At 37.7% G+C, this 16,402-nt stretch overlaps 1 protein-coding gene across 5 annotated transcripts in view; it reads left to right on the plus strand.

Annotated features, from left to right (window-relative positions):
- The window catches only part of Trmt10a (tRNA methyltransferase 10A), a 15,822-nt gene extending 902 nt beyond the window's left edge, over nt 1-14,920 (plus strand). For 3 of the 5 annotated variants that reach the window (XM_010603445.2, XM_010603468.2, XM_010603462.2), the window contains exons 2-8: nt 3,307-3,512; nt 4,708-4,870; nt 5,447-5,518; nt 6,638-6,712; nt 8,800-8,949; nt 10,896-11,001; nt 12,499-14,920. In XM_010603445.2, the coding sequence (XP_010601747.1) occupies nt 3,328-3,512; nt 4,708-4,870; nt 5,447-5,518; nt 6,638-6,712; nt 8,800-8,949; nt 10,896-11,001; nt 12,499-12,728 (981 nt within the window). In that variant the 5' untranslated portion in view covers nt 3,307-3,327 and the 3' untranslated portion in view covers nt 12,729-14,920. Of the gene's footprint in view, nt 1-9; nt 434-3,306; nt 3,513-4,707; nt 4,871-5,446; nt 5,519-6,637; nt 6,713-8,799; nt 8,950-10,895; nt 11,002-12,498 lie in introns of those variants that run through there. The other 2 variants (XM_010603452.2, XM_010603474.3) reach the window with 2 other exon arrangements.
- The last annotated feature ends 1,482 nt before the right edge of the window (nt 14,921-16,402 follow it).

Raw genomic sequence — 16,402 nt, forward strand, 5'->3', positions numbered from 1 at the left:
CATTTTTTTTTTTTTTTTTTCCTGCTTTTTCTGGCCTTCCCTGATTTAGGAGGTGCCCTCCCTGTCTTAGTGAAAAACAAATACGTACAAGGAATTTGAGAGGCTGACCTACCTCTTCGTCTCATTCACACAAAAGTGACCTTAGTATCTTTATCCAGTTCTGAGTTTCATAAGCCTGTATCTCATAATGATAACCTTTATCTGAGAATGAGCCCGCCCCTGGTTTAATTTCATATTTGAGCAAAATTCCACACAAATATAACTGTAAAATACGTTATTCAATATTTGTCGAATTTGGCCCAATGAATGAAAATGTACTGTGACAACATTCATATCAGAGAGAAAGACAAAACTGCATAGACTGAATTATGATCCCAACTAAAATAATTAGAAAGCAAGCATACAGAGTTAAGTGCAGTTTTTTGTGTGACAGGTAATGAAGTGTCATGAATTATTTATAGCATAGACCGTTGGGGATGGTAATGTCTGTAAAGTATACTGTGCACAGTAATTTATATCAAACATGTATTTTTGATGCTTTCCACTTTGGCTTCAACGACTGGTTTATTTAAAGTTTAGAAAATTCGCTTAGTGCACCTCATTTTCTTAATTCAGAATAGTTTAAAAAAATAACTACCATGTTCTTTCCCTGTACTCCTTGATAGTTAAAAAAACACTACCGTGCTGTGATAGGTCAAGTTAAATTTAATTCATTTCTTAGACCAGAAAGGCAAGTGCGCCCCCTGGTGTACACGAGTTGTAAAATACTGCTTTGCTTTTTAAATTCTTAGCATAGAGCTAATCGACACTTGGAGTTTTTGAACTAGCCGAAAATGTTGCTGCTTATGAAGAGAAATGTGCTCTCTTGAAATAATAAAAATAGCACTTTCCCCCGTGAATCTTAGTTTTGTTTTAAATTCAATGGGCCATGTGTTTTCTCCACCCTGTACTGTTTTGGATGCATTGCTGAATTTTATTTAATATACCATGTATGGAGAGAAAGTAAAATAAAATTGATTCTAGGCATCACTATATATATATTATACAATTTTCTTCCTTCTGAACTTGCTAAGGTGTTTTTCCTGCCTCCAATTTCTTAAATTGAAGGCTAACCTTATTTTCTAGCTTTAAAAAATTAATTCAGGAACATAGGAATAGAACTGGAGCTATTTTTTCTTATGCTTCAGTGGCACAGATCTCAGAGCCCTCTTTCATCAGGGTTGAAGCAGCTCTTGGAGGCTCCTCGAGGCTATTGTTTTAAAATAAGGGTTTGTAGGGCCGGGATTTAGCTCTGGTGCTGTCACCTGCCCCGCAATCACGAAGTCCCAATTTCGACCCCCGGTACCTAAATAAATAAATAAGGGTTTCTTCCTGGAAGTTAGTAGAGTTGGATCTAGGTTTGAATCCTAATTCTATTACTTCATTCATATATTTTTTAACCAACTGTTTTGAGTGTGTACTTTGTGCCAGATTTGTTTGAGGTAGATTTGTTTCTTAGGAATTATTTGGTATCTTTGTAATTCTGGATAATTTATTTAGCCTCACTCTTTATCCTTTTTAAACTGTGCTCAATGCTTTCAACTTCTTAGGGTTTTAAAGATTAAAATAGATAATACATTCTTTATTAAGCACAATATGAATTAGTAAATTGCATTTCTTTAAAAATATTTTGTATTGCCATTTTACTCATTTAATATTTTGCCAATATATAATAAGCATTAAACTAAATATGAGCCACTGTATTAGTACTGACACATTGCAACATTGCCCTTTTAAGGAAAGTAAGAACCATATAATAAAACTACTGCTTAAATTCTATTCGGTAAAGGTTTTGTCTGCTCATTACTTACATTTTGAGATTTTTTTTTTCCTTTTATTAGTAGCTTCTGTATACAGATTTATTAGCCAATTCTATAGTAAGGAAGACTCAAAGAATTTTTCTTAAGGCCAGTAAACATTTAATAGCATCATGCTTGGTCTTTTGTAGGAATAAATAACAAATATTTTTAAGCTTTGATATAAATCATTTATTAAAGAGAAAAGAAACTCAGTATTTCTAGTCTTTCTCTAATCTGAAGACAAAGTTCAGTTTTAGTCAGTAGGCTTGAAGATGTGTGTGGTTAAATTCAAAAGCAGATACATTTCAGATGATCTTAAGTATTCTACAAAGCCAGATTACAGAATCAACTCTCATGTTTCATTTTTCAGTCATGACTTAAATGGAATATGTATATATTTACAATGAAATCTACTAGAGGGGAAAACAAAATTTGTTGTCTGCACTATCCAAAGTCTATAATCCCATAGCATCTTTTATTAAAAGCCTATTGTTAGTGTGCAAACAGGTAACGAAATAGTCTTTCTTCCCTCATTCTGATGCATTAAAAATTACAGAAAAGGTGCTTTTCCACCGCTCTTGTTTCATTTTGTTTCCCACCTATGGCTGTGCCTCTACTAGGCAAGTGCTCCACTTCTGAGGTGCAACATCATTAGTCCTTCTCTTTCTTTCTACTTTGAGATAGTCTTGCTAAATTATCCAGGCTTGCCTCAAACTTGCAATCCTCTGGCTTAGTCTCTCAAGTAGCTCATATTACAGGTGTGTGCCACCATGACCAGCTTCCTTCTCTTTTTTTAAAACAATTTTTTTCTTCTACAAAAACAGTATGTTTTCATTATATAAAACAAAATGAAGCAAACCATGAGTAAGAATTAAACATGTCTGTGTGTATACCTTTTAAATAATTGGTGCAATGGATATTTTGCTCTTAAATAATTGAAGTAATGAATATATTTATTCAAATATAACTATTTCCCTTATTAATTTTGGAAATATGATTTTCACTGGTTGCTTAGTATTTTGGGGGCCTGTTACAGATGAACCATAATTGCTCTGCTTTTGCTGACATTGAAGTAGTTTCTAACTTTTCATTGCTAAAAATAACATTACAGTGTATATATTCTGGTGCATTTTTCATGTAAATTGTTGATTCATAGGAATTCTAAGAAAATTGGTCAATGTTTTAAAATCCTATTTTAAAATGTTTGAAACAAAAAAATTGTATGATGATCACCAGTAGTATATGAAAAATCCTGTTTCCTCAGACCTTTACCATCATCGCCAATGAATGATATTTCATTGGTATTAAATGATATTAAGATGATATTTGGCAACAAATGGCATTATTTTAACTAACATTTATATTTATTAATGATGTAGTTCTCCATTAATCACATCTGTTGGTCATTTCTGTCTTTTTATATTATATGTTTGTAAATTATCTGTTTATATCAAAAATTGCTTTTCAGTTTTTCCGTAGATACCCAACAATGTCATCTGAAATGTTACCGGATTTTAATGAGACTTCTGGTGCTGAAAGAAAGCAAGATTTAAGTGAAGATCCAGAGGAGAAACAGAAACCAAGAGTGAATGAAGGGATTGAGCCAGTATCTAAACGACGTATGAAGAAGCTAAGGAAACAAAGGCAATGGGAAGAACAGCGAGAACTCCGGAAGTATGTGTTTCAGTGTGTGCACACACCCTGTCCTATTCAGAAAGACGAAGTGTCAGACCTTAAGTAGCACTTGATATATTAAAAGTGATAGCACTTATTAAACTGAGGTTATCCATATCATTAGCTAACACTGTCAGTTGGCTGTGAAAGCTATATGTGGTTTGAATTATTACTATTTCTTTAAGCAGTGTTGATAAACTTAACACTCAACATATTTTCTCACTCACGACTTACTGTGAGTGCAGCCCCATTTCTGAAACAACCTACAGAAGGGATATAGTCTGTCCTGGGTATGGAATAAAAAATAACCAACTCAGATCGAATTTTAGCCTAACATGGATTTCGCTAGAATTGAGTTTCTGTGAGAACATTTAGGCCACAGCAATTATTATATGATGCCGAAATTTATAGGAGAAAATAAACTATAAGTGATAAAGATAGGAAAAAGCGAGTTTAAAGCTAAGTATTTTTTTTTGTAACTGATGAATACTGCTTGAAAACTATGTGAGGAATGAATGACGAAAGTAAAACCCATCATAGTCAAATTTAGTATTGTAAGGTTTTCTTAGGGATAGTGTGACAACAACAGTAAATGAAACTTAAGTATCATTAGAATTTAGATAGAAAACTGTAGATTACTTTGCAAAGTCATGTTTCCTATGTAAAACTACTAGATGAAAAAAGACTTGCTAATACATGACCATTTTTGACCCACAGGCATGACAAATCTCATATGGTTCATCTTTTTAAAAAGTAATTTTGTAGCTGGGCGTGGTGGCGTACACCTGTAATCCCAGCACTTGGGAGGCTGAGGCAGGAGGATTGCTGTGAATTCGAGATCAACCTGGTCTACATAGTGAGTTCCAGGTCAGTCTCAATACATGAAACTCTGTCTCAAAAAACAAAATAAAAAATAATAATAAATGAAAGAAAGAAAATAAAAAGTAATTTTGTTGTATTTAGGAGAGTCTTGGGCCAGGGATTTATCTCAGTGGTTCCACCACCTGCTTCGCAAGCACAAGGACCCAGTACCAAAAAAAAAAAAAAAAAAAAAAAAAAAAAAAAAAAAAAAAAAAGATAAAAAAAGAAAAAAAAAAAAAAAAAAAGAAAAAAAAAAAAAGAAAAAAAATGATAGAAGAGTCTTACAAATATAAATATAGAAATAACGAAAAGTCACTTCAATTACTAATTTCAGACAGAAACGGAAAGAAAAACGCAAGAGAAAGAAATTAGAACGCCAGTGTCAACTGGAATCAAACTCGGATGGAAATGACAGAAAACGTGTTCGAAGACAAGTTGTCCATAGCACACTCCGCCTTGTCATTGACTGTAGCTTTGATGATTTGATGGTCTTAAAGGTATCGCGAATCATTGTCACAAAACTCCAGTGGGAGAACAAGGCTGAATCACTCTTCTTTTAATTTGAAATGCATGTATTAAAATACATCTTTAGTCAAAGAGAGCAGACTCTCTGCCCCCTAAATTAGTTAATAAATTGCTTTGATGTAAGTGTGCAATTTATACATATATGTGTATGTGTGTTTATGTTTAGATGGAGAAAGACCACATACATTCTACAATTTGATGATAAAACTCAGTAACTGCATATTAATTATAAAGATCTATGGGATTTTACCAATGCCGTTGGTAAAGCATGAAAACAGTAATAATATGTCACTGAAAGAGTTTTATTTGTTGTCTCCTAAATAGATATTTTTGGTGAACTAACATTTTAAGTGGCTACAAAATATGAAATAACGGGTGAAGTACAGAGTATTAACTTAGAGTGACCTTGTTAGTATGTAAGGAAATTGAGAATTATCAGGGTATTACCTAAGAAGCAAAATTCTTTATCCAGTGCTTCGCTTAATTTTTTACTGTTGTGAATGGCCATAGATAATTTTATGTCTTTTAAATTAATGCTTTTTCTATAGGATATTAAGAAACTTCACAAGCAGATCCAGCGATGTTATGCAGAAAACCGCAGAGCGCTGTGTCCTGTGCAGGTATGGCTGAGGAGTTTGAAACCGAGTCTAGTTTCCTTTTATCGCTGTCGTAACAGAAGGCGTAGACAGTTCCATTTGGCTTAGCGAGAGTCTCAGAGATCATCCCCCTTGAGTGTTTGAAGTGTTTCCTTTTTCTACAAGAACGAAGGGAAATATTTCAAACGCCTTTTCTCCCGTGTCGTTCCGAGGAATACTCGTCCCAGTCGTCGTTGCTCTTGCCCAGAGCGCCCTTTCCACCGCTGTGTTGCTGACCGTCTTCACTGCAGGATGTACACGCATTTTCATTCCACTTCTCAGCTCTTGGTTCCACCCAGTGCCGGGGGTTGGGAAAGGGAGGTGGGAGCGTGGGGCTCTGTTGCCCGATGGATCGTCTCGTACCTGTTCCATAAGTTTTGCCTGCTTAAAGGACTCTAGTATCCTTTTTGGGTTATTCCTAGTTCAAAAAGTGTTTCATAAGCTGGGGTGAGGAACATAAGCTCATTAATGTTAAGAAATTTTGTTTTTACCAAGTGGTAGTTTACATTTTTTTGCATTTTATAATGTTATGTTACACTTCCATGATGGTCTTTAAATCCTCATTTTTATCTACATCCCCTAATAATAGCCTGAGATTCAGATTTAAAATAAGTGTTGGGTTCAAAATCAAAGAAAATTTTAAAGACTTTGGACTGGTTAGGAAAATGGCAGTGGTGACCAAAAAGGATGGGGACAGTGAAAACTTGTCGTGGGAGGTGGTGAGTTTGCAGAGATGTGATCATTCTGGAGAGCAGATCACAATTGCTTCAAAGTAGGACTAAGTGTAGAGGAACCTGGATGTTATTGGGGCTTCTTTTTTTTTTTTTTTCCTAGTACTAGGGATCCAACTCAGGACCTTGCGCTTGCCAGCCAGGCACCACTAAGCCACATCCCCACCCTGGTGAGCCTCAAGATGTACCCACAAAACATGTCATTTCTACCTCAGATTTCCTTTGCTCGAATATGCCACAAATTATTTTTTCCCCAGGTCACTGAGAACATGTTTTGTGTCTCATTGATGATCAGATGAGTGTACAAGGGAAATGAAACACTGGACTCAAGTGATCGTTTTCTCTTTTTCTGTGTCTACCAATCCCTTACCAGTTTTACTTGACAAGTCATGGAGGCCAGCTGAAAAAGAACATGGATGACAATGACAAAGGATGGGTCAACTGGAAGGTAAGAGGACAGCTTTGCTCTCCTGTAATCCCAAGTGTCTCCACACTCGGAAAGGCCCACATTTTTACCTGCCGTCTAAATAGAGCTGCTAAATACAGCACTCTCCAAACCCCCTGTTTGGCTGTACCTGAATGTAAAGTTGGAAATCAAAAGAGCTGGAGAATGAAATACCTGTTAATTTATAGCACCTCTCAGTAAATCTTACTTGCTGTCTTACTGTCAACTCTAAAACATACCTTTACAGAGGAAACATTTAAAGTTTTGCTTTTCTCCCTTGTGACCTAGCTATGGTGGTACATATAACTTAAATTTGGAAGTACGTCCGCATCGCTTCTTCTAAAACAGTGCTCTCCAATATGCGACCCCTGGCTACATGTGGCTGTTGAACTCTTAAAATGTGCCAGTCTGAAATATGAGTTGAGAGGTGGTATAAATGTGAAATACTGGATTTCAGGGGTGGTGGGGAAGGTAAAGAGAGAGATCGATCTTTTAACTAACCCAAAACATTTATTACATGTTTAAGTGATATTATAAACTATATTAACCTATAAACGATAAAATTATTTTCACTGGTTTCTCCCCTACTTTTTAAATGTACTACTAGAAGATTTAAATTATAAATGTTGCTTATCGTTGTTTTGTTCTGTTTTTTTGCCCTGCCGATTCTCAGTCACTTGCATAAATATAAATAATCTGGCGGCCGGGGATTTAGCTCAGCGGTTCAGTGGCCTGCCTTGCAAGCGCAAGGACCCGAGTTCAATCCCTGGTACCAAAAAACAAAAAACAAAACAAAACAAAAAAAACCCACATAAATAATCTGGCTCAGGACCATAGCCTGAGGAAATCTTCTTGCCAGAGAAGTAGCAGGTTCTTACTTCTCACACAAATCCTATTATGGCTGTGTTATTTTATTAATAGCTTGTTAACAGTTTCAAAGGCCTTTTAAATTTACAAGTATAATGTATTCCCCAAATCTTTTATGCTTGTCCCTTTTTCTAAGAAATACAGTGGTACCTTGGTTCGCAAACTTAATTTGTGCCGTGATTCTGGGGAAAATGGCCATGCTTATGTTTGTGCAGAAAAGATGTCCATGCTTGTGTTTGTCCTCTGATGCAGGTTCCCAGACAAAAACAAAATCTTGCCATACGCTTCTGTTTGCAAACCAAACTGTTGGCAAATAAAAGCATTCACAAACCTAGACACCACTGTAAGCAAGGATAGGCATACTTTGATTTATTTTATGTCTTGCTCAATTTATAATTTGTACCATTGGTTTTCAGAAAAATAGATTCACCGGTCTCTAGTTTAAGTCCCTGTTGAAGCCCTTTTAGGTGTAGGAGTCAAATTTATAATATCCTATCTCCCAGAAAAGTGGCTGTTTATTAATAAGTAACTGATGCATCTTTATTGATTTCTTTAAAAAGTTATTGAGTAAGAGTCACCTGAGCCTAGTCTCACTTCTTCTTTGCAGTTAATGTGGTTTGCAAAATCCTGGCTACCAACTGTTTTCTAATCTGATACCTCCGACCTGATGGTTTTGATAAAGAAGTTTTCAAATATGTATCTATGTAAAACCTGACACATTTAATATTAAATTTATAAGCAGTTTCTTTTTGATGATTCCAGCAGATGGAGAGGAAGTAATTAATTAACCGGAGAAGGAATTTCTTGGCTAGAAACTAGCGTGAGCAAATAGAGAATTAAAAATGCATTTGTTTTGTTCTAACACATACAAGTTGGAAAGGTGCTGTAGGGAAGAATTGCTTAAGTTAAAGAGTTTGGATTTTACCTGTCAGAAAAAAGACATTGAAAGTAATGTTTTTAGAAATATGTTCACCATCAACATGTAGAAGTAGATTGGAGGGGATCTAAGGCCAGAAACAGAATAAAACTAGCAGGGTGGTAAGGAATCGAGATATAAAATGATAAGCATTAAAGGAGAATATTTTAAATAGAGATACTATAACGATATTCTTTCAGACTTCCTTTAGGATGTTTTTATATGGGCTTGTTTTGGAAAAAGGATAATTTTTGGCCAACTTTCACAAAACGCTAAAAAATAACATTTTCCTCCTTGTTCTTTAAAGGATATCCACATCAAACCAGAGCACTACAGTGAACTCATAAAAAAAGAAGACCTGGTGTATCTTACATCAGATTCCCCTAACGTACTGCAGGAGCTCGACGAGTCAAAGGCCTATGTGATCGGAGGGTTGGTGGATCACAATCATCACAAGGTACTGTTAAGTTTTCTTGTTTTGTTCACACATACGTAACATTTGTATTTCCTGATACTTATTGAGCACCTACTATTTTAAGCACCCCTCAAGCTATGCAAAGGACTTAGGGGTGTCAACTTCCTGCCCTCAGTATAACCCAGTGAGGGCAACACAGTTGCGGTCTTCATTTCACAGATGAGGACTCGGAGGCCAAAATAAATGAAGCTTAAAACCTACGATGGTAGGTGGCAAATCCCACTGTTTGAAGTGAGGCAAACTGCTCCCAAGCCCGTATATTTAAGTACTCTGCTTGTTGGTGCAAGGTGCTGCTGCTAATGAATTGCTCAGCCATTGACATTGATACCAGGTTTTTGTTTGTTTTGAGCCAGGGTCTTGCTTTGTAGCTCAGGCTGGCCTTCAAATCACGATGTAGTCTCAAACTCTCTGTGATCCTCTCGCCACAGCCTTCTGAGTGCTAGGACTACATGTGTGCCACCATACCTGGCTTATACCAGTTCTTACCTGTAAGATTTTCATGGGATGTTTTTCTCTTCCCTTATACAGTGTTTGTACCTTTTTCTCTTCCCATCCCACACTTACTCACATGAAGTTACAGAAATGCACTTTCTAAAAGGAAACATCATCTTATACTTTGTCAGCTACTTTGTAGCCTGCTGAGTTCAGCCCAGCTAAGGAAAAAGCATGTTTTGTCAGGAGAGTAGTAATTCCTTCCCCCATGCATCCCGAGCTTCCTGCGTCTGCCTGTAGTGAGGGAGCCTGAGTCAGCTATGAGTGTCACACATGGGCGCAGCCAGACCCAGAAGACTTAGGAGCTGAGTTTAAAAATGATGATCAGTTTAAATTTAAGTCTTCAGAAGTGCCTTCCAGCTGGGATGTGTGCAGAGCCTGACTTTTTCTCACCTTGTGTGTCTCTGAACTAACACAATTTGGTTTACAAGGGTTCCCCTTCCACCTGTTTTGCCTGTAAGTATGTAAGCTAGTAGTTAAGAAATGCAGCTTTCCTTTATGCTGTCTTTTGGCCATGTCAGTCCTAGTTAGATGTAGGCTTCAAGGGTTTTATTTTTGAGAAGAGATGAAATTCCTGTTCAACATCTTTTAATTGACAGAAAGGGGAAAATTTTTATAGACAACTTTTTAAATTTTTCTGTTCAGGCTGTCATAAATCTGTTTTTGTTATTTGTGCCTCTTACTGTTAAGTAAGTAAAACTTAGTTTTTAAATTTTTTTTATATTTACAAGAGTGATAGTGCTTCTCTTGGAATTCAGTTTCAGTTATTTATTTATATCTTGCAATGCTGAGAGTTGAATCCATGGCCTTCACACTGAGCTACCTCCACAGCCGCCTTTTAAAATTTTGAAATGATAATTTTTATTTTGAGACAGGGTCTCTGTTGCCAGGGCTGGATCAGCCCTGCCTCAAACCTCCTGCCTCAGATTGTTGGGATACTAGGTGAGCCAAGCCACTATGCCCAGCTGAAGTTGAGTATTTAACAGAGAAATGCAGTAGACAGTGGTGAAAACGTGCGTTAGCCAAAAGGCAGGTGGGCTAGATTTTTCTTGTTTTTTTTGTTCTTTTTGTTTTTTTGGTACCAGTGATTGAACTCGGGTCCTTGCACTTGCAAGGCAGGCCACCGAACCGCTGAGCTAAATCCCTGGCCCAATTTTTCTTAACGGTTTTCCACTGAGGACCTCTAACTGGCTGGGAATAGAATTGATTTGGCCTCAGTATTTGTGAATTGAAGAAGTTAAAACAAACATTGTAATACTCTAAACATTCAAATTGTCAAGAGAAGGTTTCCAGATTAGCAGCTACACACATATGCACACATCACTCTTTTCAGATAATGTCCTTTGAACTAAAGATGTTTTTCTAAAAATCACTTATACTGTCAGACTTTGTGATAATCTAATATTCTAGTCTAAGCCTCAGCATCCTTGTTTCAGGGATTCACATATAAACAAGCATCGGATTATGGGATTGATCACGCCCAGCTGCCCCTCGGAAATTTTGTGAAAATGAATAGTCGGAAAGTGCTGGCAGTTAATCATGGTAAGCTGTAATAGGGCACCCTGAAAACATCCCTGAGAGAGAAGTGGACAGACAGAAAACATTACACCTTCCTGGAGAAACAAAACTATACAGAGCACTTACAATTTATTCAACTCGCAGAAATAATAGTGCATATTTTGGAAAACCTCGAAAATGTGTAAATGTTTGAAAATGAATAGGTATAATGTCACTGTTCGGAGATACTTAGTATTTAGTTTTTGGTGTGTGTCTTTTGGTTCTTTCCCCATGCTTATATATTTGTATAATCGGATTCTCTGTTACATGCAATATTACTAAGCAGGGGTATATTACCCCCATTTATCATTATGTTTTTCCCTGTAACCGAATGATTATTAGTGGCTTTGTAACATTCCATCATGTAAATACATTCCTCATTTAACAGCTAAGTTCCACTATTGCAACTAGATTGTTAATTGAATTGGTAGCTTAATGAGGAGTCGTATGTAGCATGTACATTACAGTATTCAGAACAAAGAAAGGGTCAAAGGAAACTGTAGCTTGATGACTTTGCTTGTATTTGCCTAACTTACAGGAAGTACTGTAATATATAACAGGACATAAAACTGTGGTACTGTACTGTATAGCACCATCAGCAAAAATTACACTATTGTATAAACAAGGGGTACTGCACAAAAAAGATATCAGGTTCTTTAAGGTGCATAGAACTGTACAAAAAGCAGATGAGTCATAAGTCTGAACAGTGCACCTCTGTCATAAGTTCAAACAGTTATTAAGCAGGTAGATCATTAAGTGAGAAATACCTATATTCAATAGCTATTTTCCTTTTATTGAAAATAATTTTTTCCTGTCACAAACAACATTATAATGGACGTTCTTGGACCTAATTCTTTGACCAGAGTTTTGCTCTCTCAAACCTTTTTAAGGAAAGGTTTTAGTCAGTTTACAACCACTTACTGAACCTTGAATACTTTCTAGATAGCAGGCTTTAGGGAGTGATAGAAATTATTGATTCAAGGGATGAACAACTTCTAAAACTTTTTATGTATAGTAGAAATTATTTCTCTACAAAATAATCCAAAATAGCCCTTCTGCATTTTGTTAAAACAAGGGTACATTAGAGACAGTATTGAGAGTTTGTACTCCTTAGTGTTAAACAAACGAAAACAGCTGAGAAGCCGCTGAGAGTGAGTGGCTCGTTATAGGAAATCTAGAAGAAAATTAGGTGAATATAGGTGTCTTATAGGTCTGTGTTAGTACGTAGAGAAAAAAGAAATGGACGGAATAAAAACAGGAAGCTCAAAGCTCTCTGTCCGTTGATCTCAGCGACACGCAGTGGTAGTGAGTGTGGCTGCAGAGCTGCCTTGAGAAGGTTCGCGAGCCGTGGGGCAGGCTGACCTTGACAGCCCACAGGAAGAGGGAAGAGAGTAGTGGTTACACCGAACTGTGCTGTAGAAGACAGAATGCAGTGTTGGGATGAACTTGACCGACAGTAGATGGAGTGTGTCTTTATTGCAGTATTTGAGATTATTCTGGAATACCTGCAGACAAGAGACTGGCAAGAAGCATTTTTCACTATCCTGCCCCAGCGGAAAGGAGCTGTTCCCACGGACAAAGCCTGTGACAGTTCTTCCCAGGACCAGCAGGCCGCCGGGGCGGAAGGCGGATTGGACGGGGAGGCGGAGTGCAGCAGGAATGAACCGGATTCCGCATATCCAGAGGGAGCGCAGGAGGAGGAAACCCACTGAGTGGGCGGCGGCGAAAGTCTTCCAGGCTGACACTGCCTGGCTCCCTGTAATTTAGGGACATCAGGAGGAAGGGACGAGGACAGAGTTCCACGGAACAGTCGGATTGGAGCAGAATGTTACTTTCTCTTATTTATATTGTGAATTTAAACTTTTCTTGAACTATTAACAAAAAGCTCTTTATACTTTTAAAGAATTTTTTGTATTTGTGTAATATTTAAACGTGTATCTTTTTTGTTGTTCAGCTTTGAATAAGAGTTTTAGAAGATTTTACCTTCATTCTCTTTCATTTACTGGAATGTATTCTCCAAATGTGCCTTCTGACCTCTCAGTTTTATTATTTTATGCTTAGATCCACACCTTTGTGATCTATGGCCTATTTATTTGCCTGGGCAGATATTCATAAATGTACTGTGAGTGCACTAGAATGTTGTGCAGGGGAATTATCTTCTATCTGCCTCATTCATTTTCGACTTGAGTATTGCAAAGAAATAACAACTGTGGGAAGAAACATTATTTGCTGGACTCAACTTCATCTGTCCTGGGCTACGGGGCCCTACCTGTGCCTCCTTTGTAATGTCTCTCATGGAAATAATCACACAGAGCTGAGAGTCTCTTTAATACAGTCTCTTAATTTCTATAATGGTAATAAATTACTTCAGTTATATGACTGAGTGTTTGCAGGCTTGATTATTTTATTTTTTTGATTATTTTATGAGGCTGTTACTGTTAAAGGATTTCATCTTTTCTGAATTAATAAAACAGCTCTTGGCTATCCTTCCTTTATTAAAATAAAATTTGTTGGCTTTTAAGGTGAATATTGTACAGCTTCCTCGTCATATACTAGCAAAGTAATGTAAATATTTCTGTCTCTGTAAATAACAGACATGTATGAAAATGGACACATGGTTGTGTCTACATGTTTGCCCCTGTCCTATATGGTTCTGTTATTCGCTTGTCATATCTGCCAGGACTGACAGATGTGTCAGACTCACTAAGAGCAATTTGAATCTCATGAAGTGCAAACATCTATTACTGAATATTTGTTTGGAATTGTTGGCAGGGGAGGATGGGGTGAAAAATAAGCTATGTTAGTTTCAAATCAGTAACTAGAGAATTACGTTTAACATGAGGTGATTGTCCTTAGTGCAGCTGAAGTAGTATCTCAGGAGCTTTCACCTAATTTTGTGAAAATGTTTCTGTTCTTTTCTGTTTTGTTTAAAAAATGGCTTGAAAGTTATATTTAAACAGATGCATTTTAGTACATACACGTTATATACAACTTACATATACACATTTAATAGAAAGTTCATTGAGTTTAGTATTGATGTTTACTGGCTTAGCTTTTGTTGCTTTTCTCTTAGTACCTATTGTAGTTACCCATTTTGAAGTAAGGTCTATAAGCCAAGTAGCCCTACATTTCTCAAAGAAGAAAGCTTATTGTTTCATTTGTCAAAGGCTCAGACTTTTGTGAGGAAGTATTGCTTACTAGCATGGAATAATGTCTTTCACTTAAAGTATTGTGTGTATAATAGGGCATTGTATAATAATGAAAAGTGACGGGAATCACGTAGTTTGATTTTCACTAATTATGAAAAGTGCTATATTAGTTTCCTAGGGTTGCCATAATAAATCACCAAAAGCTGGGTGGTGTAAAAAAGAGAAATTTATTCTCTCAACAGTTCTGGAGATTAAAAGCCCAGAATCAGGTGTCACAGGGCCGCGCTCCTCCAGATGCCTCGGGAAGAGCCGTCCTGCCTGCCTGGGCCTGCAGGGCTGCCTGTGCTCTGCTCTGTCGCCACACCGTCTTTCCTGTCACACTGTCTGGCCTCCATCTCCCATGCCTGTGCCCAGATTTCCCTCTACACCAATGCCCAGTGTGACCTTGTCTTAGCCTGACTGCATCTGGGAACCCCCTATATCCAGCACATTCGTAGGTACCGATGTCAGCACCTGACTCCCCCCTCTTCAGGGGAAACTGTCTGCCTTGTCAAGGTGTTGATGACAGGAAGTCAGTGACTGCCACTTCTTTTAAATGAATTTCTGAAGGATTTTAAAATCAGCTTAAAATAGTATTTAAACACTCTCTCAATCATTTTATTATACCCTCCCCCCACCTGTTTTGGTTTATTTAGATGCACTATTAGTTAAAACCTAAATAGTAAAATCATTTGTATTAGAACATAATAAAGGTAAAACCTCACAAGGATATATGTCTGCTGAAATAAGAGGATTTCCCCTTGAATGTTTAATAAACTACACTCTTCATAAAGCGAACTTGTTTGTTTTGTTTTGGTACTGGAGATGTGGCACTGCACCACTGAGGTATGTCCTTACCTCTGCCCTTATTGTTTGTTTTTGTTTTGTTTTTTGAGGCAATAGCTCAATAAACTGCCGTAGGGGAACTTGAACTTGTGACTCACCTGCCTCAGCCTCCCGGTGCTGGGAATACGGGTGTGTGCCACTGTGCCCACCTAAGCTAGTTCATCCTTAAGGAGAGGAGCGCTCTTTAGTCTGGTTCTCCGGAGATGAGTGTTTATAGGCTTCTTGTAGCATATGAAAACACTGAGAATGGGAAAAAATTCTTCTTATGTCATTGAGCAGGTGAAAAATCAGTAACAAAACCCAGTTGCTGGCACTGACCATGTTATTTCACTTTGTATCCCTGAGGCGATGTTCATAAAAGGCAAGAATTGTCTGTCGAACACAGAAATACACAGACAGTAGGTGAAAAGTGAGATAAGAAAAGGGAATGTTAGGGATTAGAATCAATGGCAGTGAGACCCGATAGTGGGCAACTTTAATTTCAATCAGTATAGAGATGAGGAAAGAGGAGGAAAGGGGACCCTGCTGCTTGTTAGTCATGAGACTTCAGGAAAGTTATAGTTGCAACCTCTCTAACAGCAGGGAAGAGAGCTTCTGTGTTAACTTTATGAATTTGAACATAATCTTTGTATTAGTGCCAGCTGCACTTTGAGCCAGTCAACTAAGACTTTTAGCTGTCTTTCCATAGAATGTAACTCGGTGTAATATGGTTCCTATACAAACCCTTTATCAGCTTCCCTCTGAGCTAGAACCACCCTTGGTTGTGGAATGTGCCTAGGAGTGACCTTTACCATTTCCAGGCCCACTTTTAGCAGAGGTACCCTCCCTGTGGAGAGCAGAATAATTAATGCACCCCAAAGATCCAGACCCCTAGGAGCGATGTGCACATTACATAGCGCGCTAAGGTGGAATGTAAGGTTGCAGATGGAATGGAATTGCTAATCAGCTGAGGAGAAAATCTTTGATGACTCTGGATCATGGGCTGGCCCTGTGCAATCACCAGCATCATCCAAGTGGGAGAGGCAGAAGAGTCTGCTGCCATGGAAGCAAAGCCACAAGCTAAGGAGTGTGGGTCACATCTAGAGGATGGAAGGTGAGGAAACACATTTGGCCCTACAGCCTGCAAAAGGACTGCTGCCTTCCCAGGCCTTCACGTTAGCTCATTGTGGCCCTTTCCGTGCCTCTGCCTCCAGGACCACAAGAGAATGACTGTGTGGCACTAAAGTCACTAAGTTTGTGGTAGTTAGTTGCAGTAACAACAGGAACTAGTTCTTTCCTCTCCTCAGCTTCCCTCTTTGCCCACTGGGTACAGGGACAGCCCTAGGTGTTGGTTGAGATGGGATGGAAGGTTG

Source organism: Fukomys damarensis, unplaced genomic scaffold, assembly GCF_012274545.1.
Source record: "Fukomys damarensis isolate Sample0158 unplaced genomic scaffold, DMR_v1.0_HiC HiC_scaffold_25, whole genome shotgun sequence".
NCBI classification, from domain to species: Eukaryota; Metazoa; Chordata; class Mammalia; order Rodentia; family Bathyergidae; genus Fukomys; species Fukomys damarensis.